The sequence below is a fragment of the Acomys russatus genome, chromosome 4, assembly GCF_903995435.1.
Source record: "Acomys russatus chromosome 4, mAcoRus1.1, whole genome shotgun sequence".
Taxonomy (NCBI): Eukaryota; Metazoa; Chordata; class Mammalia; order Rodentia; family Muridae; genus Acomys; species Acomys russatus.
The window spans coordinates 10432467-10458169 of NC_067140.1; the positions used below are offsets into that span (position 1 = coordinate 10432467).

General features: G+C 44.8%; 1 protein-coding gene across 3 annotated transcripts in view; it reads right to left on the bottom strand.

The window, feature by feature from the left end:
• The window catches only part of Chd6 (chromodomain helicase DNA binding protein 6), a 118166-nt gene that overhangs the window by 3987 nt on the left and 88476 nt on the right, over positions 1 to 25703 (bottom strand). For 2 of the 3 annotated variants that reach the window (XM_051143717.1, XM_051143714.1), the window contains 9 exons: positions 17024 to 17084; positions 16236 to 16452; positions 14702 to 14910; positions 12119 to 13696; positions 8912 to 9063; positions 8329 to 8535; positions 6845 to 7297; positions 4445 to 4636; positions 3297 to 3416 (listed from right to left, as the gene is read on the bottom strand). In XM_051143717.1, the coding sequence (XP_050999674.1) occupies positions 3297 to 3416; positions 4445 to 4636; positions 6845 to 7297; positions 8329 to 8535; positions 8912 to 9063; positions 12119 to 13696; positions 14702 to 14910; positions 16236 to 16452; positions 17024 to 17084 (3189 nt within the window). The remainder of the gene's footprint in view (positions 1 to 3296; positions 3417 to 4444; positions 4637 to 6844; positions 7298 to 8328; positions 8536 to 8911; positions 9064 to 12118; positions 13697 to 14701; positions 14911 to 16235; positions 16453 to 17023; positions 17085 to 25703) is intronic. The other variant, XM_051143716.1, reaches the window with a different exon arrangement.

The window sequence follows — 25703 nt, forward strand, 5'->3', positions numbered from 1 at the left end:
GGTGATTTTCTACCAGTCTGCCTTAAGCTCATCGATGTAAAACACCTTGCTCTGGACCTCTGTCTACACCATGGTCCCTTGCTTGTCCATAACCTCACTTGCTAAGCACAGCTGCACCTCATGGCTTCTCTGAGGCCTCTTTTCTGCAGCCCACCAGCAGCACAGAGCCAGGAGAAGGCGCTGGGGAGTCTTTTCCCTTCATACTACACACACTCTACTCCTCCCACCACTGTCCGCTGTCAGGGGCACATTCTGCCTCCACCACTGTCCGCTGTCAGGGGCACATTCTGCCTCCACCACTGTCCGCTGTCAGGGGCACATTCTGCCTCCACCACTGTCTGCTGTCAGGGGCACATTCTGCCTCCAAAGTTTCTCTGTTGAGAAAACAGGCCCAACACTTGATAATAAAACTGTGTCCCATTTTCTAACCATCTGTTCTAAGTAAGACCTTTACCACAATTTACACTGAGTTCCCTGCCAGGGCATCAAGGGCTGCGTAACTCATTTGTGACGTGGCCTCCCTGCTCCTGCCCACTGGGTGCAAAGGGCTCCTCCGGCTCCAGGAGGTCTTAAAGCATTCTCTCTCTGCCCTCGCTGGGAGTTGCAGAAACACAGAGAGCACAGGGTCCTCTGAGAAATGAGAGCTTAGTGGGAGGTGGGTGCTGTTCTTTTCTCTGCAGTTCTAAAGAGCAGAAGGGCCCACATGAAGAAAGTGACTTATGTACAGTGCAGAAAACACTGACAGAGGAAGTCAGTCCTCACTACTTCCTGTGGAAGAGAGCTACTTCAGCCACCCAGATGCTGCCCACCACAGCCAGGTGCCCCTCCCAGTAGCACTGCGACCACACACAGCAGTCAAACTGGGCTTTGGCAGCTCTCCATCCTGGTAATTATACCTCAGGGAGCAAACCTACTTCCTCTTCCAAGGGAGGCCTGGAGGGAGCTCAGGGAGAGCAAGAGGAGTGCTGTGCTCAAGCAACAACGGAGGGAGGCAAAGCTGCTTCCCAGATGACTGCGTGACATCCTGATCTGCTAACAGCCTCATCAATATATGATGGTGTTTGTGCCAACCCTCAAACTCTTAGGTAGAAGAAATACAAAGATGGTATAGGCAAAAGAAAAATGACCAGCTCACTCTCATTACTGTTACAAAGGCTTATCCAACAAATGCTGGATGAAAACAAACCTGGTAATTGAATTTTTAGAAATCGCCAAAGCAAAGCCAAACAATGCCAGGTTTAAAGACATTTTTGGAATACTGGAAAATCTGAGTGTGGCTCTGATGGCACATCCTATCAATGCTCACATGTGCGACAGTGGTGGTATCTAGGTAGTTATAGCCTATCTGCAGCAAATAAATGAAGACCTCTCTAGACACTAAAAATGTGTGTACAGACAAAGCTCACGAGCAAAGCTGAATCTCACTGCCCTTGGTGTCATTTGGACCTCACCCAGACAAACCTCAGTACATAAAGCCACACTCTGAGCTCAAACCAAATTCCTTGTGGGTCTTAACCTATCTTTAGAAGGGAAATGGTTTCTGCCTTGGACTCTGTATGTTAAAATCCCACCCCGGCAAGCTGGGGAAAATGGCTTTACAGCAATGAGACCATGGGGGCCAACTCCTTATGAATGGGATTAGAGCTTTCATAAGAGATCCCAGAGAGCTTATTTGTCATAGCCCATGTGAGGATGCAACAAGATGTTGTGAATATTGGACTCTCACTAGATAATCAACCTTCAATTTCTCATCCTTAAGCACCTATGAGAAGTAAGTTTCTGTTGTTTATAAGCTTTTTGGTATAACCACTTGCATGGTGTAAGACTTCCTTTAGGAGAGAAGAGGTAGTACCCTGGAAGAGCTGTGGAGAACCACTGCCCACCTACGTGTTGGGAAGACTGAGCAGCCCTGAGGGGCAGCTAGACAAAAGCTTCCTGTTCTTGGCTCAGTGTAGAATAGGGGACTCGAGGCAGGGAATATGATTTCATAAAGGGAGGAGATGCACCACAGAGAAGAGGGTGGCTTACAGGCAAGGGGTCGGCGTTTACAAAAGAATGATGAGCTTTAATTTTCAGGGAATATGAGAACAACTGTTGGGCTTGTAGAAAGAAACAAGAAAGCCAATGGCATGTCTGTAAACCAACAGAATTACAACAAGGCAGGAAGTGGAGGTCCTTCCCTAGCCTTCTTCAAGTCACTATGTGCTGAGGCGCGGAGGCAAGACAGGGAAAGCACAGGGAGGAAAGAAAGAGAACCTGGGTCACATGGTAACACGCGCTCTAAGAACAGCATTTCTGAGAGCAAGGAAAGGAACAGGGTAGGGGGGAAGGACAACCTCCCAATGTGACAGATTGGAGGGATTGAGCAGGCCTACCCTGAAGTAACTGTGGCAGCCGATACAGATGAGTGAAGGCAGTTGTTCATGGAGCTGCTGGGTGAGTGACAAAGCCAGAGACAACTCCTTTCTGCCAGAGGACTGACTAGGGTGGGCAGTGTTTGCAGCTGAAGTAAGAAACCACAATGCCAATCCCACCAAGGAATCTGATGCAAAGAATGCTGGAGCTGGCTAACTAGCTGGAGAGTATCCAGGAGAGCTTGCAGTTATGGCAGAGCTGGGGGAAGAGCAAATGTCTCTACAGGAATTTCTAGGACCTCCTCTCTGGGATGCACTGAGAGATAAAATATTCATGATGTGCAGTGTGCTCACTGGCAAATGTTTAAGTGAAATGTCATTGCCGCCCCCTAGAGGTTAGGACTCTTCTATTCCAAATTTGTCTCCATCTGTAAACTATAATTAACTCAGATTCGTTAGCCTCCAAGTATTCTGCGGATGTCTTTGAAGCTGGTTCCAGTCTTATGAGTCTATAATAGGAAAAGGGCAGTGCTTAGAGTCAGCTGTTTTTCATTGCCAGCGCAGAAGCAACTAGGAAGAAACATCTTACTTAAATGGTCATTGAAAACTTAGGTAAGACATGGAAGTTTCCATGATGGCATCTATTAAACTGGAAACAGAGACTGCTGTTGAGAGCTAAGGCTTTTATCCCTTGTAACTGTACAGATAGGTTTGACAAACTGTTTAGGAGGTGAAGATGGCAAACATAACCTCAGGAGACACGCAGCTGCTCGACACAGTCTGTGGCACTTACTGCGGTTTAAGCTTTCTGTGCTGGCCTCTGGTCCTCTGGAAAAACGCCATCCAGCTACCCACTGCTCAGCAGGGCTTTCTCTCAAGTGTGCAAGGCATGGCATAATCAAGATGATCCCCTTGCTCCCACACCCAAGGCCCTCTTCCTACCCTCAGCCCCGGCTCCTTGGGGACAGCAGGAACCCTTTCTTCTCCACTTAGAGAGCTGATGTCTAATTTTCCAGGGTCTTTGCAGCGTGGTCTCCTCTGCTTGGGTTTGTCTGAAAAACTCTAGGAGGTTAATGGAGAAAACTGTTACACAACATTCTGCCACAGTGTGGTACGGATGGCGCTTTTCAGTTGGCTTTGCTCTTTTCTCTCTAATGATACTCTACACAGAACTCTACCACCAACCCTCACCTAACCTCTCTCCCTGTGGTATCAGGACTTTGACTAGGGCCTGGAGCTGACTCGACAGCTTCCTAGGGCACTGTAGAAATGGTCCCTTTTCAGCTGGGTGTAGTGGCGCAGGCCTTTAATCCCAGCACTTGGGAGGCAGAGGCAGGTGGATTGCTGTGAGTTCGAGGCCAGCCTGGTCTACAAAGCGAGTCCAGAACAGCTAAGGCTACATAGAGAGACCCCGTCTCGAAACGCCCCCCCCCCCCCAAAAAAATAAAAAAATAAATAGTTTCTTTTCATTGTTCCCCGACGAGCTGGTGCTGTGGGTCTGTGTAGGTGCATCTGTGATCTGTGCTCCTGTACGCTCTCTATGTATCTTGTAAATCAGATGGTGGTGGGCATATGAGCAAGTAAGAAAAGAACCAAGACTGAACACCAGTGCTCAGGAGCCCTGCTACGGAGTCCTAACTGGGAGGTCACAGAGCAAAGGCATGAAGGTGACTTGAATGAAAAGCCCACCAGGGCAACTGTAAGAACAGAGACCCTGCAGAAGTACCAGTAAATTAACTTGGGAAATTTTTCATCAAGTGGTAAAATTTATACAACCTAAGGATTTCTCTGTGAAATAAGGTGCCGTGTGGTCAATTTCTACGGAGATACTGGGGAGATGGGTGAACTAAAGTTAAGTCTGTCCTTGTAACGTTTGCATGTCTCCTTATTGGTCTGCTCTTGCAATTTCTCTTACCAGAGAATTTAACCTTTAAAAGCCAACAAAACAAAAAAATAATCCTTAAAATGGTGTTTTCAGTTAACACATATTTCTTCCAAATAGCTTCCACCTTCTAGCTTCCCTCAGCAAAACCCGATCCAAGTTAGCAGTGAGCTGACAGTGGTCTGATGTAGCAACAGACGACACTTACTGCCCCAAAGCCAGGAATGTCCAAGGAGTAGTCAGCCTGTTGCCGCAGCCAGTCAAGTAGGCTCTTGCTGGGAACAGCTTTCTCAGCCTGGTTGCTGGATGCTGCCATTGGCTCAGGAGCTGAGGGGGCAGCTCCTGGCCCTTCAGGGTGTGTGGTGCTCAAGGTAGCCTGTCCTGCATCTTCATGAACTTCCTAGATCAAGAAAAAAATGAGTATGTATGGATAACCATGGCAGGATGAAATGAGTTCCTGAAACACCCACCTCTACATGATCCACACAATCCCAGGTCTACTGTAGAGCACACAGGGATTACTGTACAGCATGCAGGGGTGCTTACACTTTTCCAGCTATACCCACCCATCATCACTACTGGGTGCTTGAATTTCAACCCGCCAAGCCTGACTCGTCACTGACCTTCCCTGTGCTAGGTGCGCACCACTGGAATGCCAGCGACCCTGTGGACTTAGCGGGCTTGCCTTCCATCCTCACACTCCGTTCCTTGTCATCATCACTCACTGTCTAGGCAATGCCTCTTGTCCAGCAGTTTGTTCAGACTTCTCACATTCAAGAAAATTCCACGTTGGGGTTTGCTCACCTGTTTCTCCTCTGTGGTCTGATTATGTCTTACTCAGTTCTGAATCACCAACACCCGCAATGGGTCTAATAACCCAAAATAGTGCTAACAGTGCTTGCATCGACATATTAAAAATTATGCAGAGAAGAAAAAAAAATGTTCCCCCTACTGGTCGCTCCTTTGGAATACTATGAGCACTATAGGGAAGTCATGGCTTTGTACTTCTAGAGGAGCAGCACATGGCTCTACCAATGGGCAGAGAGCACTCTCAGCACCTAGGTTGCAGGGAAAGGGGCTTTTCTAGAACCTACATGGCAGCCAAAACAATCTGTAACTCCAGTTCCAAGGCATCTGATGTCCTCTTCTGGACCCTGGGGCCAGGCATGCATGTGGTGATACAAGTGCTGCATATATGTACATTTAGGCAAAATGCTCATATACGTAAAATAAGAATAAACACATCTAAACTCCCTCAACAAAACCAAAGACTTAAAAGAAAACAAAGATCTAGGTGGTAGCACATGCCTGTGATGCCAGAGATAGGAAGGTGGAAACAGGTGGATCCCTGGCTCACTGCCCAGCCAGCATGGCCTAATTGGCAAGTTTTCAACACAACACAACACAACACAACACACACACATAGACAGACAGACAGACACACACCCTCAGACCAATGAAATGAGAACTGGTAGATCTGAGGGTCCCACTGATTCTGGAGTAGGAGATTTAAGTGAGCCCACAAATTTGAGACTAGCCCGAGCAATACTGAGGTACCACCACTCCTGCTCACCTTTAAAAAAAAAAGACTATTTAAAAAAAAAAAAAAAAGTCAGACTATTAAAATGAAAACACAAACTAAACAAATAGTAAAATTAGTGTGTAGAACTAGATGGGGGGAAAAAAAAAGATATGCCTCTCTTTCACTTCTCAAATTACATACAAAACTTAAAAGACACAGCCCAAATAACACAACTCACCACTAATGTTCTCAGTGTCTAGAGAACAAGGAGGCCCTTGGTCTGACTTCCTGCTGTCACTCAGCAGCTGGATAGCTGAGGCTATTTTTAAATGCTTTTAAGCTTCAGGTAATTATTGTTTTACAGAGTTGTTGTGAGGTCCCAATTATGAAACACTCTAAACACAGTACTTGGTATACAGTAGGCACTCAGTAAATACCATTACTGTTCATTAAAAAACAAAACAAAACTATGAAATGTGTTATCTATTTTTAGGACTCAGGATTTTAAAAAATGTCAAAACTCAAAAACACAGCATCAAGCACTAAACATAGTCTAGGGAGGATTTCTCTCAACCTTGTCCATGGTTTGAAATGATCTTGAGTTTAGAATGCACATTTCTGTGTGATCTATAGGCCTCCTCACAGGAGCTGTCTACAGATATTCTATAGATGATCAGAATACAGCGTGTTGGTGTGCCCCGTAACAGTGCCAGACACCAAAGCCAGGGTCAACCTTCCACCTCCCACATTTCACCTCCTAGAGAGCCTCACCATGCCTGAGGGATGATGCCTGCCACCTGGCCTTGCTTATTCAATTTCCAGTGGCTCTTTTTTCAAACACTGGAGGATTTGGGTTGCTTCTATTTGAAATAAGACCCTTTGGTTCATTTTTCCAGACTGCACGCATATTAAGGGCACCAATACATTAGTATTATCTATTCTAGAAAAGATGGAGGACATTTCATAATGACAGAAAACAAGGACAACTTAAGTAGGTGTAAAAGATCAGTAAATAACATAGCTGATGTCTGAGAAATAAATGTTTCTCTATGTAGAATGGTTACTACCTAGCGGCCTTATACTCACCAAAATACCAGCCTGAAGTGTTTGCTCCTTCAAAAAGATGAGGTCCATCCCTCCCTCAATATGTTTCCGCCTCCCTCTCCGCCTTCTCATGGCAGCATCATCTCTCCTGAGGCTTCCATTGACGATCTGTCCAGTTACTGGGTGGATTAGGCCAGCTTGCAGAATTCCAGACAAGTCCATACTGAGGGCTCCTTGAAGTGAACCAACAGCCCCAATCTTAGGGGTGCTGGTGCTCACTGGGAAAGGAGGTGTGGCTCCTGGGGACCCCTCTGATGAGCAGGAGAGGTCTATAGCTGACTCTCCATGCCAGCCATTGAGGACAATGGGGGGACGCCCCTGGGTGGCAGAGTATTGTTCTAGGCTCCGACCTTTGGCATCCCTTTCCACCTCAAACTCATAGGGACGTCTGTGCTTTTGTTCCTCTTTTGTGAATACTGGGGCTAAGAAGCTCTCCTGTGAACACACATGGCAAAAAAATTGAATGTAACTTATTCAGCCAGATACCAGCTTTCTCCAGGCCTCATTTCCTCAGGCCTTTTGTTATTTCCAGTTATCTTTTTGTGACCTCAGACTCCTCAGATACTAGTGTTAAACAACACCAGGTGGCTTATTAAATCCAGTCTACTTTGGTGGATCTATACATCTAACAGGCTTCCAGACTATAGCTGTAGTTGCAAGCTTAAGTCCCGGGATTCTCAGCCTCAGCGCGTCAGAATTGGGAAGTTAAAACAAAACAAAACCAACTCAATATTCAAATGACACCAGACCGAGTCAATCAGAGCCAGCAGTTTTTTAAGGTCTCTGGCTGAGTTTAGGGTGCAGTCAAATTCGATTCAGTGTGCTAGTAACTCTGAAATCACTCACTTCCTTCCATATAAGCTCCCCTTTCTGCCTTGATCTCTAAGCTGGTATCTGCTGCTACTGTAATCTTCCTTTAAGGGCTTAAAGATACCGAGGCCCTGCTCATCATGTTGTCAAATTTATTCCTTTTTCTTCTTTCTCCAACCTGCAGTCTAGAACTTTTCTCTGCAGCATCCCTACTTGGCATGCCACTCTTCCTTCTTTGTTTCCCCTGGCAACCTGCAGGCTCTAGTTTAGGTATAAAACCCTGCTTTTACTTCATATTTCTTTGTACTGAAAAAAGGTTTTTAAACAACCCCCTGCCCCCCACTGCGCAGTTTCTTTTTTGTGTAGCCCTGGCTGTCCTTCTGTATACTAGGTTGACCTCAAGCTCACAGAGATCCATCTGCCTTTGCCTTCTGAGTGCTGGGGATTAAAGGTGTGTGCACACCCCAACCCCTGGAGTGTATGGAAACCTAACAGTTCGCCACAGACTACAGAATATGGTCCACAGTCCTAATTAACACGAAGTACCTGAATGAAAAACCAGACCAACGCAAAACTCCTAAATACTCATTGAATAACATGACTCAATGGAAACATGGGATGTGGCTACTGTTTTTTGGTAGCCCCCACCACCTCACCTTCTGGATCTGGGCTGCCAACGCTGCACCATTGCTGAAGCCATGTTCTGCTGTTTCTGGCTCTGAGAGGCTGCTTCGAGACCCTGCACTGCTGGTCAGCACTGGCGTGGGCAGTGCACCTGAGGGCTCATACTGCTGGCTGCAGGGCCACTTCCCCTTTAACACCACATGGCAGATATTATCTAGGCGGTTAATTATCACACGGTCCTGGGGAATAGAAGAGCAGCTCTGAGGAATAAGTTTCGAATTGCCCAAGTCTGCAAAGGCCCTGAGAGCAGGGGCTAAGTTTTTCACAAGGAGCTGACCAGAAAAGAGGGCTCAGACACACTTACTGTACAATCTATACACATCACAGCCTGGACAATAAAGAATAAATCTGAAGTGCTATGACTAAGGACAACTTGACATTTTCCTCTTATGGCTTAATTAGTTTGGCGAATATCATGTTTTTCTTAGTGAATCACCTTCAGTGTTCAAACACATATAGCTAAGTTTGTCTGGCAGAAGTATTATAATTTATAAGGTTCAATGAAAAGTCAAAGCTGGGCATGGCCTGAGTGGAGGATGCAAGCTCTGGAGATACCTTTGGCCATTCTGAGAAGGAATAGAGGGTTTTCTCCTGCAGCAGCTGAGCAATGGTGGGAGCCCGTACTTCCTGTGTCTCTTCCCCAAGGTCTCCTGCAATGCCTGATGCCGAACTCTTACTCTCCTCCTCGCAGTACTTCCCTGGGTAGTCTGGAAAGATAGGTTAAAAAACAAACAAACAACTAGATATTTGCTAGTGACTTGAGGGATCTGTACTTTTGAATCTGTCTCTTGTCTTTGATTAGTCCACTCAGTGCTAATTTATTTTAAATTAACTATAAATTGCCATGTCTTCCATTTCCAGGAGAACTAAATTAGTTGAACCCTAGAGGTAAATCCTGCTTAGGGCTACTGAGCAATGGTGGGAGCTATGCTGTCATCTAAGACCACCTAAACATTCCCAGCTACCTTAGTGGACAAGATGATCCTAAATATTGTAATATTTTGAAAGCTGAAAGGAGGTATGAAATGTAATAAACCAAGAGGATGAAGCTAAGAAAGGATGACGTCATGAACCTCCCAACACGAGCCATGATTCACGTAAAAAGGAAAGCAAATGAACTTGGAGCTTTACCGATGGCTGGCCTGGAACTCACTGTGTAGACCAGGTTGGCTTTGAAATCACAGAGATTTACCTGTCTCGGTCTCCCCAGTAACAGGATTAAAAGTGTGTGCCATCATGCCAAGCAAGGTCAAAGTGACTTGTAAATTTGGCCAGGAATCTCAAAGACAGAGAACGAACAGAAGGCAGTGGAAATGTCCAAGGTGGAAACTTGGATTTCTTTTCTTTGAGAAGCTGACAAGAAATGTGTAAGTGTTACTTCTGGGAAATGAAGCTCTTTCCTATGAGCAGACTTGCTAGGACTGGAGGATTTAAGAATAACACTCACTATAGAGGAGCAGCCACACACTGTGGCAGTGCTGTACAGGCAGCAAACACGCAGAGCACGGTGACCCGCTGAGTGACTCCAGGGTCTGGGGCAGGAAGAATGGGACTCAGGCCGGCCGGGGCTATACAGTGAGACCTTGTGTCACCACCCCCAACTCCAAGGCTAAAACATCCAGGGAGAAGAAGGCATGATGTGATGATAATAGGGAACAAAGGGAAGGCTTATCCTAAGGAGGATACCAAACAGGGAACAATTGTGCAGGTGAGGAAGCAAAGGAGGGAAGGGCATGCTAAGGAGGCAAGACATCCAGGAGCAGGGAGGAACAGGAAACGTTTCTGGGGCAGGGGTCACACAGGTTATCCTGAGGCCTTTAATCCTGACATAAAACTGGACTTTGCCCTGGAGTCCACAGAAACATCATGAGAGGTCTGGAGCGAGGGGAGGACTCTGAAGGAGCACTAGTAAGCTGCTGATTATTCAAGACTGTGGGGCTTCTAGGTTCCAGAGTGGCTAACTCCCCTGTGCTACCTTGTCCACACTCTGGCCAGTGCCCTTCAGGGTCTGCATTGGTGCCGGTGCCTCTCCTCCTCACACAGCTCCCAGCCTCACTGGTCCTGCCTGCCACAACAGGAAGGAACTTCCCTCTAACTCACACTGAGCTGTGCTCATTTGTTAGAGTTTTCAGTACCTCACTACAACAGAGTCCGAACAGCAATGTGAGTCTTATAAATTGATACATGGTATGATCTTTGCTGGCTCGGGTAAAAAGGAAGCCTGGAGCACGGTCACAGACAGGCCCTCCTGGTCTTGCTTGGCTACAAGTCATTTTCAGTTCAGTTTCCAAGTCCTTACTGTAGCTATTATGTAAACGTTAACTTGGCTTCAGTGCCATTAGTTCCTTATCACAATGATAAAAACTAACGGCAGGAGTTGTTGTTTTGTTTTAAATGGCTACACTGGTTGGGGAGGTGGTTCAGTGGGCAAACAACTGTGCAAAGCTGCTAGGGAAGCAGGAGGCCCTGTGCTCGGATCCCTAGCAACCACATAAAGGTGGAGGCCGAACCTCAGTGCTGGGAGATCTGTGCAGACAGGCTGATCCTGGGGGCTCACTGTCCAGCAGTCTAACTGAAAGGTGAGCTCCAGATTCAGCGAGAGACCCTGTCTCAAAAAATAAGGTGGACAGTGGTCAGCCTTTGGCTTCCAAATACGAATGCACAGGTGAGCGCACCCACACATAATGTGTACACATACACCGAACACAAACACACAAATAAAGATTTAAAAAAGCAAACAAAAAGAAGCTACATGACCCACAGAGGTCATGCCTGTCTCACTCCTGGAGCACCACACTCAGTATCAGATACTGGCAAGAATAAATGACCTACTTTGCTCATCCTCACATGCCTTCTTGGAGCTAAGAAAATAAGTAAAAACCATTGCTGCTGTTCATTAGAGTGCCTCTCTCATCAATGTACGGTCCCACAATACATAAAGAATTTCAGCGTCACCCAGATTTCTTAACATTTTGGAAAAAAAAAAGTTTTTTTTTGTTTTGTTGTTGTTGTTTGTTTTTTTGAGACAGGGTCTCACTGTGTAGCCCTTGCTGATTTAGAATTCAAGAGATCCACCTGCCTTTGCCTCCCGAGTGCTGGGATTAAAGTTGTGTGTGCCACCACACCAGACATGAAATCCCTTCTAACCTGGGTCCCCACTTAAAATTTCCCTATTTAAAAAGATCAAATCTATGTTTTCAGTTGTTTATAACTGTTATTTTTATTCGTGTTCAGTTCTAAAAGAGACCTAACACAAATGCCCTGACATAAAGCACAGGGTTTTGACGATGACACGAACAACTGCTTTCTATGCTCACCTCAACAAAGGCCAACTTGACTTGTATTTTTGGAGTTCCTGCAAATTAACGGCACCTGTATTAGTTGCAGGTCTCTTATGTCCCAAAGATGCTCTACTTCAGCTAGCTCAATTCATCTACAGTGCAGGAACAAAGCATTCCCTGGGTGCCATTTTGCATCTTCTGTACACACACACACACACATACACACACACACACATACACACAGTCCCTGCTGCTAGGTAATAAATATGGCTGAAATGTATTGTGACTGTCCACAGTCACCCCAGGGGGTGACAACAGATGAACTTCTCTGCTGAATTTTCAGATCAAGACCTTGTACCTCTTGGGTTTACCCACATGGTGAGAGTGGGTAGGTCCGTTTTAGAAGTTAAAACTAGTGACTGTGCCCCTCCCCCAGCACCCCTCTTCCTATTACATGAGTACACAGTTTTGTATACTGTACCTTGACTGTGGTAGCTTCCATCTTTCTCATAATCATCTTTATTCTCAAAATCCATGTCTTCTGGTTTGGGTTCACTTCCCTCGGGAGCATACATGGAGAAACTCTTTCCCCCCTCTGCACTTTCTTTCCATGGTTCTTTTAGAAGCTCATGTTTCAGTTTCAAAGGCTCTGTGGGAGCAATAGCAGGCTCACCTTCCACTGTGGTGCTGCTGGCTTTGCTTCTGTACAGGTCTGGTTGGTAAGCCTTGGGCTTCTCTACTTCTGAGTCCTCACTCCCCAGGCCACGTGCCCACCTCTCAATGTGTTTGCAGTGACAATGATTGGCTGAGGGGGGAAAGGCCCTTTGTGGCCCAGGACTCTGGCTCACCACCTCCAGGCTTCCTTTCTTGGCTTCATCCTGGTGGAAGCTCAGGTTCTCTCCCCTTGAGATGTTTGCAGTGGGCTTCGTGAAACACAAGACCTTTGGCTTTTCTGCAGTGCTTGCTACTATGGCTAAGGCTTTGTCCTCATTTTCTTCCTCTTCCTCATCACTCTGGTTCTGACTCAAAATCAACTTGTTTTCTAAACTCTTGTTTTCTAATAGATCAATTAACTGCTGCTCTGATGAGAGGTTTCTTTTGGAGTCACAGACGCTAAGGCTGCATAGATCTACAAACCCACTTTCATGTCCTGTATCTAAGGCAGGGGAAGTTAAGCATCTGGCCTCTAGGTGGCCTATGCTTTCAGGTCTCCGTCCTGTCTCACTGCAGTAGGGCTCCCCTTCTTTTGAGATAGATACCAACAAATGTTTTCCATTTTTAATGTTCATTTTAGCTACTCCTGCCTCTAAGCTGCTCATGAGGGAGGAGGCTGAAGCAATTTCTGCCTCAATGCCAGCAGGCTGGAAGCTGTCATCTCTGCTGGTTGAGATGGTGACAGTATTTCTCCGGGACTGTGTGTTGGTAATTGGGGCCTGCTGGAAAGAGAGTGCCTCTTGGCTGAGTCCTGTCTTACCATATACCATGTTCTCCAGCGACTCAGGCAGCAAGCTCTCATCATGGTCCAGAGAAATGACCTCCTGAACTTTGGAAACAAAGTTTTCACATGTTATGTCAGGTAACCCACCCTCAGGCAGGCAGAGGTGATCGTCCCTGCTTTCCATTTTTGTCAGGTTCTCTGGCTCGCTCTCAAGAGACTCTGAAGTCCTACTCACTGGGGTGTAAGTAAGAGACTCATATAGTTTGGAATTGCTCTGGTAAAGGCAACAGAGACTTCCAGGTGCCGGGGTGTCAGTTCTTTTGTGTTGGGCATAGTTTCTATAGGCATCTAGAAAGGACAGCTGGGGGTCGTTCATGATGTAGCAGTCGGTGCGGTTGAGCCCATGTTTTGCGGTGCCGATGAGCAGATCTCTATCATGTTTCCCACACTCCCACCAGACTGGGAGGTAGAGGCTGGGCCTGCAGAGCTGGAGGCGCTCATGCAGCTGAGGACACCTCAGCACCTGCTCACGGACTTTCCTCAACAGTTCAATGCGGTACAGAGTTTTTGCTGCCCGCTCCTCAGTGATGGGTTCAACATAGATGCTGGCATCAGGTGGACCTGCAGAGAAAGATACACAGAGCTTCACACATAAGGCTGTTACAAAAACAAACAAGCAACAGTTCCCACCCAAGAAGCCAATGCTACATCCCCTCTCTAAGCTCCCAATGTGTTCTCCAGTTTCCAAAATATTCTGATACGATCATTTCTGTCTTAAGGACAATGAAACAGGCTGGGAAGAGCCACTTTGCTTAAGGTAGCAAAACAGAATTCAAGTCCAGGTCTCACCAATATGACTCCAAGCTCCAATTAGCTCCTTGATTTGAATGAACACACTTTAAAACCAAGCCACATGTGGGGAACAGAGGCTCAGTGGCAACATGGTCCACAGCAGCCTAATTTAACATGTGAGGCTGAAGGCAGAGTGAAGGACGCTGTGTGGAAGCATCAGTAGGGTGCCTATCAGAGCAGGAGGTGTTTAAGTGACAGCCACTTATCTCAGCCAATGCACAGAGAACACTTAAAAGTCCCTACTGTCTCATGTAAGGATGATACAAAGTACAGAGTAGATCTTGATTTATTTATTTTATGTGTGTGGGTATTTTGAATGTACTCAAGTATGTGTGCACCACATGCATGCTTGGTTCCATCAAATGTCTGAAGAGGGTGTCAGATCTCCTGGAACTGGAGTTACAGGCAATTGTGAGCTACCATGCAGGTGCTGGGAACTAAACTCAGGTCATCTGTAAGAGCAACAAGTGCTCTTAACTGCTGAGCCATCCTCTACAATCTTGAGCCCCCCAAACCAACAACACCACCACCCCCCCAACCCTATACTTTGGAAGCATAATTAATGTCAATTTCGTAGTATTTCTGTGAGGTTTTAAACTGAATTTCAACTTTCACGGAAGTTACACCTTTTGGGAATCTGGAGACCTCTGACAACCTTTATCAGAATTCTTCCATAGTTTGAACTTATGTAGCTCAGCTACTGTAACTCTGTACTCTACCCTACCATGTTCTCTTCCCACCTCATTGTTGACACAGTGATAAGAGTTTTCTCACCATCATCTTTCCATGTGGGAAGACGACACACATTGCGGCACATGGCTACAAAACTATAAAAATAGTGCTCCAAGCTCTCGTCTGACTTCTTGTCCAAACGGGAAATGACGCGGAACTGTGTCCAGTCAAAGGCTTTCTTCTCTTGGTCGTACACAACGCCAAAGGAAGACACTGTTCTATAGAAGTCGGCTTGTTCTCTTCTAGTCCACCTGAGAATTAGTCAGAGGGGGAAAAGTGAACTGTTTTCCTCCTGTAGAAACAGGGTCTTGCTGTGACCCTGGGACCCAAGCTGGTCTTGAATTAAAGATCTACCTGTTTCCTCTTCCTGACTGTTGGGATGACGCGCCTGCATTACTGAGCATGGCTTATCCTGTACTGAGAAAGTCAACAACTACTTATTAACTACACACTGTAGGAGCCTGTAGATGCCAGAGAGCAGGCGAACTGGCTTGTGTATTTTACTTTCTATCTTTAAGTCAAAGTGGGCAGAGAGGCAAAGAGGGAACCACTTTCAAACCTTCAGCTCTTCCTTCAGGTATTGATCTCTCTCTTTCAAAGTCAAGTATGTAGATCTTAGTATCTCTTGGCCATCAGCTTTAGGAATTATCTAGTTAAACTTTCACTTGTAGGAGATAAGGACTAAAAACATTAAATACCATATATTGTATTTCAGTTCTTACCTTTCCCCTTACGACAACACTAAACACAGACTCTTAGGTCCTTCTGGACATCTTTGGTGAAGAAGGCAAGTGGCCTGACTCCCATTTCCCTATAGCTTTCTCCTTAGAATTACATGGGCAGGTGGCCGATGCCAATCACCTTCTCTGGGACACAAAGGTCCTCAACAGGATTAAGGCAGTGACATTGAGAACAGGTAAACTCCCTTCACCAGTCTTTATGACGGGTTACTGGGCATGGTGCTCCACCCCGGCGGGAAACAGAGGTCAGGATGAGGGATCAGCGGAAGAATGAGGAAAGGGAGGGGGATCTGCAGCTGTGCCAGACGGACTTGCAAATTTCCTAACATCAGAGGGAGTGCAGAGAAAAAACTGGCCTTGCTATTTTTTTTTTTTAATTTGCTAGATTCTGCCTCCGAAGAAAAACAATATAAAGACAGAACTGCAGCGCTGCTGCATTCATTCCTGCCTTTAATAGCCTAAGTGGCCTTCCTGAGCTTCATTCTCATATGATCAAGTAACTACGAGAAACACATGCTTTCTTTCTGGGTTTGTGTTTTGTATGTATTTAGTGATCTCAAAATCTTGATAAAGACAAGATTATAGTAAGACAGGTCCAAAACATGTTATTCCTTTTGTTGATACAAGAATCAGGGAATCTGAAATGGTATGACATGTCTCAGTGTGGTGTTATTCCCAGAATCTATTTGCTTCCTTACTCACCACTGGAGGTTGTGGCTAAGACATTCTGAAGACAATCTGTCACTTGGGAAATAACCCACATACCTCCAGCTATCAACCTTTTACCTTTACCCTGTGGCCAACTAGTTTAACTGCTTTCTCACCCCGGCTGTTACCTTTTTTGGGTTTCCTTGTTGATGAGGTCCATTTCTGAAGTTCTCCTGAACACCTCCTCCTGAGCCCAGTATCCTTGGTTACCGGGGCCTACGATCTCAGGTCGACAGAGCTCTTTGCGGTTGCAGCGCTGGTAAATAGTGACCAGACGCCTGAGTCGAGCAGTGAGAGCAGATGAAACCGGCCAGGGTGATTTGTCTGGGTCGGAGCCATCCTGGGCTTCAAACATCAGTGAGAACGTCAGTTACAAATGCAAACATAAGAAGTCTTTCCTTTGTTTGTTTAAATACAACGAAAACAGGCTTAATGATTTAAAGCAGCTGCCTTAGCATCAGTCAGGAGTGAGGCTAGTGGGAAAGGCAGCAATTTTGCTTTAGAAACAGCTTTACACTGTGGTCAGTGCTGTTTTTGCTCGAATACACACCTCTTTGTGGAGGGTAGAGTCACTTTACAGAAAGGAAAAAGCAAACTTCTGTTGCCTTCTTCACATACAGTCATGGCTTCTGGGTAGCTGACCCTTCCAACTACCAAAGCCCCAGTCAAGTGTGAACTCAGATACAAAACACCCCATAGCAATGAAATTACAGTCCCTTCTTTACTATTCATATTCCATCCTACAGACATCGTTTGTTTAACTTTTGTATTTTGATGTCATGGGGAGGAAGTCAGAGACATGTGTCACTCTAGGGAAGCTTACTTTTAAGTCTCCTTAAATATAACAATGACTTCATATAAACTCCACAGTAACTACAAGCTGGGACCTTACTTTGCCTGCAGGACACAGTCTCACCTGCCTGGCTGTCATCCTTCTTTTCACCAAAAATGCCATCACTTCCATCACTGGGACTCGCCTAGGGATAAACGAAGCCATTGCATCAGCAAACTGCAGCCCAGAAGAAACTGCCTGATAAAGGCTCTGCTGCGAGGACTATGCATGCACAGAAAACCTGCGAGCATTGTGACCCAGACTTGGCCTCATCAACATAGCTTACGTGAGCAGCTGAAGTGCCCTCCCCCAGAGCTTCTTCCCACAGAGATTTAGGTTAAGAGATGGCAAACTCAATTATGTTTTATAAACACCATTTCTGTTTTAGCTGTGAATTTAAATATCTGCTTTACCACCACCACCTGCAATTTAATACTGTCATCTCACAAAGAACATGTCTGCATTACTGTTTTTCACTGAGAAAAGTGTCAGGCTAACATTTGTTACAGAAACGGACACTATTTTTATAAAATATGACCGTGCCAGACATGGGCCCTGATGGTATAAAGCTCTAGGAACTTAAATTAAGATTTGAAGCTCCAAGCAAACCTGGAGTAAGAACAGAGGCACAAAATCAGTTATGTAGGAGCATTACGGAAACTGGTCCAACTGCTTCCTAAGTGCCATCCTGACTTAGAAATGAAACTTTACAAAGCTTCTTTACAAACGAGGATTTGGAACTGAGAAAGGAGATGCCACTTTTTAAAATGGGAAGCATTACTTTCCAACCACCATCTTTTCTGTATGATAATGCAGAATGATCTCAGGATTCATGTTAAAACACAGGGAAAGGAGAACACCAGCCTGCGGAACACAGTCTGTGCTCAACTTTGTGTGGCCGAACTTAAAAACAGTCTATTTTTAAGAGGATCCAAAACAGGCAGACAGTGGCAGTGAGTAAAGTGCTCCTTGTCTAGGATGGTCACTACCTGGTGTTTTCTGAACACACTTGCTGCCTGCCTCCTAGACAGGAGACAGTGCTTTGACACGGTGAGCGTGGCTAGACACACAGCTTCCAACAATCCAAACCCAAAACATTCTTTTATGCCCTGAAACCATGTACAAATTGGAAAGAGAAAACTCTAGAGAAAGCAAAGAAGTGTTAAGTCCATTTTCTGAATATATATTTCTCTTCTGTAGAACAAAACATTTTTCCCCTTAATTTTTATTTTGTGTGCATTTCATTGGTGTCTTGCCTTAATGCATGCCTATATGAGGGTGCCAGCTCACTTGGAGCTGGAGTTCCAGACAGCTGTGAGCTGCCATGTGGGTGCTGGGAACTGAACCAGGACCTCTAACAGAGCAGCTAGTGCTCGTAACCACTGAGCCACCTCTCCAGCCCTGAACAAAACTCTTTAAATGGTTCCTCTGGTTATCCCAACTACTGCCAGAGATAGAACTACTATTATTTTTGTCTTATAGATTCGGGAAACAGCCCCAGGAGGCTCAGCAAGTCACTTGGGCCATTAGACTAACACACGGGCTTCAAACAGAGCAGTTTGATTTGAGGACCAAGTTATCTTAAGAAAGGACACCAAGAGGGTTCCAGATAAAACTGGCTTTGGAGAGTGAAAAGACACTTAGAACTGGGGAACGCAAGCTTAGCTCCTTCTACAGTCCAGAACCATTTCCTGCTATTTAACACAGAGCAGAAATCTAAGGAACTATTCTGAAATGGCATCAAACTGTGTCACCTCATCCTGCTCTTTAGGCAGGTGAGCAAAGCAAAAATCTCCCTACTACATCTTATCTATTTTCCAGCCAAAAAGAATGTTTCTAGATATACCCAGAACACTGGCGAGATACTCTGAATGCTGACATTTATAAGTATAGATACTGGCAGGAGAAAAATATTCTACAGCCTATAAAGTGTGGGTGGTAGGCACCTAAATGGCAAAGTTCCCTATCAAGCCGTAATGGCAGCTGACAAGGGCATGTTCACAGCTTTCGGCTGCCGTGTGGTGTGAGGTAAGCATATAGCTTTCTCCTCCAGACTATCCAGCAGTTTCCACTATTGCGGTTAGTAAACGTGCATAACCCCCCAGTAAACTCTCCAGCAGCAAATTTTCTGGTATGAATGGTGCTTTTTCTGTATCTTGTCTTCTACTGTAAAACATCTCTCCTCAACAGAATACAGGTCATGAATATGAGTTTGATGCACAGGAAGTCAGTATGCGTTGGTACGTAGGTGGCCTTACAGCTGAGCTCACAGCTAACATGAAGCACCAGCTTCTGCTTACACAGGGAAAACACATTCATGTTAGAAATATGAGTTGTTTTCAGGTAAGAGGATGAAAGTGCTAATGACAAGGGACAGAAGGAACACAATCTCTCCATCCTGATAACAAAAGCTCGCTGTTCTTTGGCTTTGGACAAGTTGTTTCCTTCTCTCTGAAGTGCTTTTTTTCTTTTGTAAAATGGAGAAAGTAATGCTCAGCTTATTACAGGGTGGTTGGAGACTATAAATGAACACAAGGATGTGAAGTGTTCAGCCACAAATGCCCAACAGCTCGAAGCTGGGAGAGAGGGATATTAACCAACAGTCCAACCATCAGGCCATCACTTTGCATTTCTCCTTCAGCTGGCGTACATGCGCCTATGGAGACTCCAGAGTATAACCAACAGCAGTGACAACAACAACAACGAGGTCTACTGAGTACAGGGAAACCGCCACAGACTGTAGTCAGTACTGTCTAAGCATTTAAAAAAATTATTCTAATAACTAATTTTAGACGGGAGAAAGTATGAATGGGGAAGTTATTAGCACTATCCAAGACTGCAAATAGTCATCAGTGGTGAAGAAGAAATACAAACTGTGGAGGAGCTTGTAGCTGCCGTGCAGTTGTGCTGGTGGATGAGCACACTGTGCTCCTTCCAGAGCACTGCCAGTAACAGAAAGGGGCCCAGCTACCTACCCAGTCCTTCCTCACTGAAGGGGGTGGGGGGAATGCAGGCGGGGCGGGGCAGTTAGTTCCTTACTCACAACCAGAAGGCCTAGTCTCCTTTGCTTAGGGTTGCCCAGCCAGACCTGGCTGCCTCCCAGATTTTGTCTTGGTTGAGGTGACAGCAGCAGTACAGACCTGGTGGGACCTGTAGACACAGGGGATTTCTTCTGTGCCCTTAACAAACCGCAGTGCTAACATGGCAGTTGGTCAAATAATGAGTATCCTTTATGTATCAGGAGCTACGCTATGCCCGAGGATTTTAACAGCGCATGGAGCTCTGTCTGGGGGTAGGGGTGGGAGGGACAGTGAGCAGTGGCTGTGCAGTACCTACGGCAAGGTAGAACATGAGCCAGGGGCTAGAGCTGAAGGAATACAGCAGTCTGCAGAACACAAGGGTCTCTGTAGACAGGCAACAAAAGGTCTGAAGGCAGAGTCAAAAAGACCCCACTCAGGTTTTCATTTTGCAATAAAAAGCAAGCATCCTATTTTTGCACAAACTTTCATATTTTGTGCACAAAGTAGATATGAAAACAAATGTCATAAAGTTAAGTGTTTATTATGGAGACTGCAGGGTTTAGGGTGATGTGAGCAGGTGAAGGACACTGCATACACCTATGCAGCTGACTGAGACTATTTGTGCTCTAATATTCCACGAGGATAAGAATGATGACTAACTGAGGGAGATAGTTTTGTTAAGTATGACCAAACTTCACACAGAAACAATACTGAGTTGAAGTGCCATCAAGCCCTTCGCCCACTAGGAATGGGTTCTTGTTCAGCTCTTCACTCAAGTTTTCTCACAGTAGGAATGGACCATAAGGGATAAAATGTCCAAGTTTTTTCCCTTCTCCCTGACCTCCCATTGGCCACAACTTCATCCAATTATAGATTTCCTATTTTGGGAAGTATCTGAGACCCAGCCCAGACACTGGCAGTTGGAACTGGGCAGCACAGCAAAGACAGCACCTGCCAGAAGGTACTGTGCTAACAAGAGCTGTTTCATTACTGATTGCTATTTTTGTTAACAGAGATGTTGCCTTCCTGCCATGCATATAGGTTTGATAAAGACTGTTGACAATTCCGGGCTTGAGACTATTCCAAATGGAAATACACTTAAAACTGTGTATTTAGCAGACCCTAGCTGCTAAACCTTGAACCTTATACCAGGTAACTGTCAAAAATACCACAGCATTAAAACAGAGAGAGGCCAGGAGGAGTACACCTTATCACTCCCTTAGTGTCTCCCAACCTTGCAACTCTCTGAATGTCACGTTTTGAGAGAACAATTAGTGTGTGCTCTTGAAGGTATCAGGGTTGCAAGAAGCTGGAGAGGATCATACTAAGAAATATAAAGGAACTAGGGTCTGGACATGACAGATCCACTGTGCTCATCAACTCAAAGCACCAGTGGTTGCCTGACTAGAATCAAGCCAGTCAGCACGCTAACAGAGCAGGGGGACAAGGGGCGCTATGCGTGCATGCGCTCATGAACTGCCACCCTCTCTGAGGAGCTATTGGCAGCTGATCATTTTTCGGGGAGGGAAACCGCTTTTTTTTAAAGGTATGGCCTCTGGGCAGTTGGTCATGCGCTACCGAGTGGTCCACTCATAAACTGGGCTCATGGGTGATTTAAAAAAAGGACATGAAGTTGGGAAAGGTGGGAAGGTACAAAGTGGGAGTGTTAGGGGGAAGCGGAATATGATCAAAATACACTGTATGAAAGTATCAAAGAACTAGAAAGCATTATATTAAAATATTTCACCTAAGCCAGGTGGCACACGCCTGTAATTCCAGCACTCTGAGAGGCAGAGGCATGCAAATCTCTGTGAGTTTGAGGCCAGCCTGGTCTACAAAGTGAGTTCAGGACAGCCAAGGCTACACAGAGAAACCCTGTCTCAAAAAACAAAACAAAACAAAAATAACCCAAAGAGACTTAAGAAGATTAACAGAGTAGCCAATGCCAAGAATCCAAAATCTTACCACAGAAGAAATGTTTTCTGTTCCTTGTAGGATAGAAAGAAACTAAACGGAACCCACAGACTCCGGGTGGGAAGCCACACTGGCTCAGTGTGAGGCACTGTCTTCTAACAATGAAGTGGACTTGCTGCCGCAGCATGCAGCATAGTTCTTTTCCCCTCCTCACACAGTGACATGCCCCACTGAAAGACTGCTCAGGTATGGGCTGGCGCTCTCATCAATGTGAAGGTTCTGCCTTTCTTTTAAATGGCTCCCTTTCTTTATAAGTAGCTGTGCTGAACTGTCCTTGTCAACAGTCTTGTACAATGCACTTTGGGCTATGCTAACTGCGACCAATCAACGTCCAGCCAGTCTCTTCAGGACAGAAGGCACCAACTGAGAGGGAAGACAGGGGGAGCACAGGCCTGTGTGTGATGTTGGCCATTCCCTTTCGTGTGTGATTTCAGCATGGGCACAGAAGTCAAGTGAATCTGTTTATAATCTGTCCACTTCAAATTCTGTAAGAAGCCACTACTGACTCCACCAGATTTTGATTATACTGTACTGCCAAGATTCTGAGGGTCTCAAGGGTAAAGAAATAACATAACCACTAATTACTCAAATGAACGGACAAGCCGTTTCAGGATTGCGCTGACCTGTAGTGAAAGGTAAGTTACTTTTAGGCGCCCCATATTTGCCCTCAGTACCCTCTGTCTGACGGTTATTCTGTCAATGTGAATGTGGAAATGTTCAGATTGTCTTTTTGGATGAGCTGCTGCTGAGAGAAAGGACTCAATGTGTATGTCTGCAATACTTTTTCTCTTCCTGATTAGAAAAATACTCAACTAACTATTAGAATTTGGCAGCCATTTAACTCAGATGCTAAAAACTTTTCTCAGCTGTCGAATAAGGACAAAAACCTGTAATGTGCTTCCTTTACATAACTGAGGTATGGGAAAAGTACTTCAGAATGAGAAAAATGCTGTATTAGGCATTCCTTTCCTTTCTTTGGTGCTTGGATGGCTTCTATGGGCCAACACATTCTAAGTCCTAGACAAAACAATCACTGAGGCGTCAACCCGACTCCCTTCAATTCACTATGCCCCAACCTTTGTAACACAGAACTAGGCCTTGAAAAGTTTATTTCCCATGTGGGAAAAGTGGTGTTACTACTGAGTATAATAAAAAAGCTGAGAGAGAGGGTATGTAAACGATAGCGAGCAGAACACAAGTAACACTGACTGCGCGGTCAGGACAGCGGAGACTCTGGCTCTAACCAGACTCACAGGAAGACAGTGCTGTACAAGCTCCTGGTACCAGAATCCATGGCATTGCTAGATATATTTGCTCTACTGCTCAGACAGAGTGTTTGCTCAAATGGTGCTGGGGCCCAGGTGAAGTTTCAGTCCCAGAAACTCAATTTTAAACGTCACAGAGCCTTCTGCTCCTGGGGTACGCACACGCATCTACACACCACTCTAAGCACAACTGAAACTGCTCAACACCCTGTGAAACAAGCTCAAGTCGCTGTGAAAGGTGAAAGGAGGAACGCAGAATAAAAAGGAACAACACAGCACTCAGTTCCCTGGGTTTCCTTTATAGAGCCTAGATGTGGTAAAGACAACTATCTAAAAATGATGGAGGGTGTAGATAAAAACAAACGACCAAACCCAAACCAAACCAAAAAACCAAAAGCTTGTTCTCCCTGGCAAAAGACCAAGAACAGAACAAGCTGTGAATGTAATTATTCTGTCTATTCCAAAAACATAGAAAAAACTGGCTTACCCTATCTATGCCAGCAAATCTTGAAAAACACTAAAAAATAAAAAGAGCTGGTAATGATTTAAGACAACCTCTATCAGAGAATAGGAGAGAGGAGGAAAGAAAATCCATTTTACAAAGCTTATGTTTGATCTCATTGGAAAACTAGACAAAGATGCTCCATGGTGTCACGCAGAACATGTTTCACAGGTTCACGTTCCTAACAAAGCATCACTAAGGCTCCCATGCAGGTGGGACAGTGGTTAAAGCATCTGCACAAGACTAGAGTGTGTATGTGGCTTCATCTATTATTCCAGCCTCAGAAGAGGGGACCCTCTAGAACAAACTGGCTAGTGAGACTAGGCATCCTGCTGAGGTCTGGCTTTGACTGAAGAGACCTTGCCTCACTGAAAATGACAGAAGAGCAATTGAGAAGATTCTGGATACTAACCTCAGGCTCTACATGCATACGTGTTTCCACATACATGAAACCATGGATGTGTGTGAGTGAGCTCTCTGTGCGCGCGCACAGGTACATGTAACACACGCACGCAAATAAAATGGAAAAAAAAACATTATCAAACAGAATTCAGCAATACGTAGGAGAATTATAAATCATGATCAAGCAGTGTATTAGTGCTATAAGGCTGGTTCAATATTTGTCAACTATTCATGATAACTCACCAAATAAAAAACAAACACACACACACACATTTATCTAACAGGAAAATAGCACGTGACAAAATTCAACATCCATTTATGATTGAAAACCCAGGATTTAGAACTATGAAAATGTCCTCCGTGTGTATGAATGTTGTGTGTACACCATACTGAGTGCATGGTCCTCTAGAACTGGAGGTATGGATAGCTGTGAGCCACCTGTGGCTCAGCTGTGCGGGCGCTGGGACTTGAACTGCATCTTCTATGAGACCAAGTGCTCTTAAATGCTGAGCCACCTCTTTAGTCTCTAATTAATATTATTTTAATGATGAGTGTCTTTCCTAATATCTGCAACAGGGCAAAGATATTTATTCCACCATTCTTATTTAATAAAATGCTGGCAGTTTCAGTCAGCACCATAATCCAAGGAAAGGAAACAAGTTTTGTAATTTAGACCAAAGAGGAGGAATTACAACTCTGTATTTGCAGACGATGATGATAAGAAAAATCCAAAGAAACCCATGAAAATGACCCATGAGAATGGATACGTGAGCCCAAAACAGCTGAAGAACGCAGGGGAGGCATATAACACACAATGAATTTCTGTACACTGTAATGACCATGAGGAGACTGAAGTGCTATCACACAGCATTTACAATCACTCTAAAGAAAATACACTGAAATGCAATCTAACAAATGTGCACAGAGCTTACATATTGATGAAAGAAATAGTTGATGACAGGAGATAATATAGTACAATTTCAATATAGTAAAATTTTCAATACTTCTTATTGATAAAAAGATTTAAAATAATTCTTACTAAAATTTCAGAAACTCAGCAAGAGTTTCTGAAAATTACAATTTTTAAAATTAAACATTTAGTGTGTGTGTGTGTGTGTGTGTGTGTGTGTGTTTAGGTCAGAGAACAACCAGCAGGATTCAGTTTTCTCTTTCCACCATGCAGGTCCCAGCGACTGAACTTAAGTACCCTGACTTGCTAAGCCATCTTATCTGTCTAGATAATTTTATTATAAAGTTAAATAGAAAGGCAAGGGATAAGTGAAGGTCAAATAATTTTAAAAAGGAACAGAGTGGGAAGGTATCAGTAGGTGCAATTTTAAGACTTAGGACATGGCTCCAGCAATTTAGGTTGCATACTGCTGACAGAGGAAGAGAAAAATACATCAACAGGAGAGAACATAGAACCCAGAAGTGGAGCCCCACAAACATGTCCAACTGGGTTATTTTTTCAAAGATGAAAAGTAATCAACAGAACCAAAGAGTATTTTAAATATTATGTGAACAGGTTAGAGAACTTTGATCTAATTCTCGTTATTTAAATTAGAATTAACCTAAAGCAGATTACAGACTTATATGTAAAA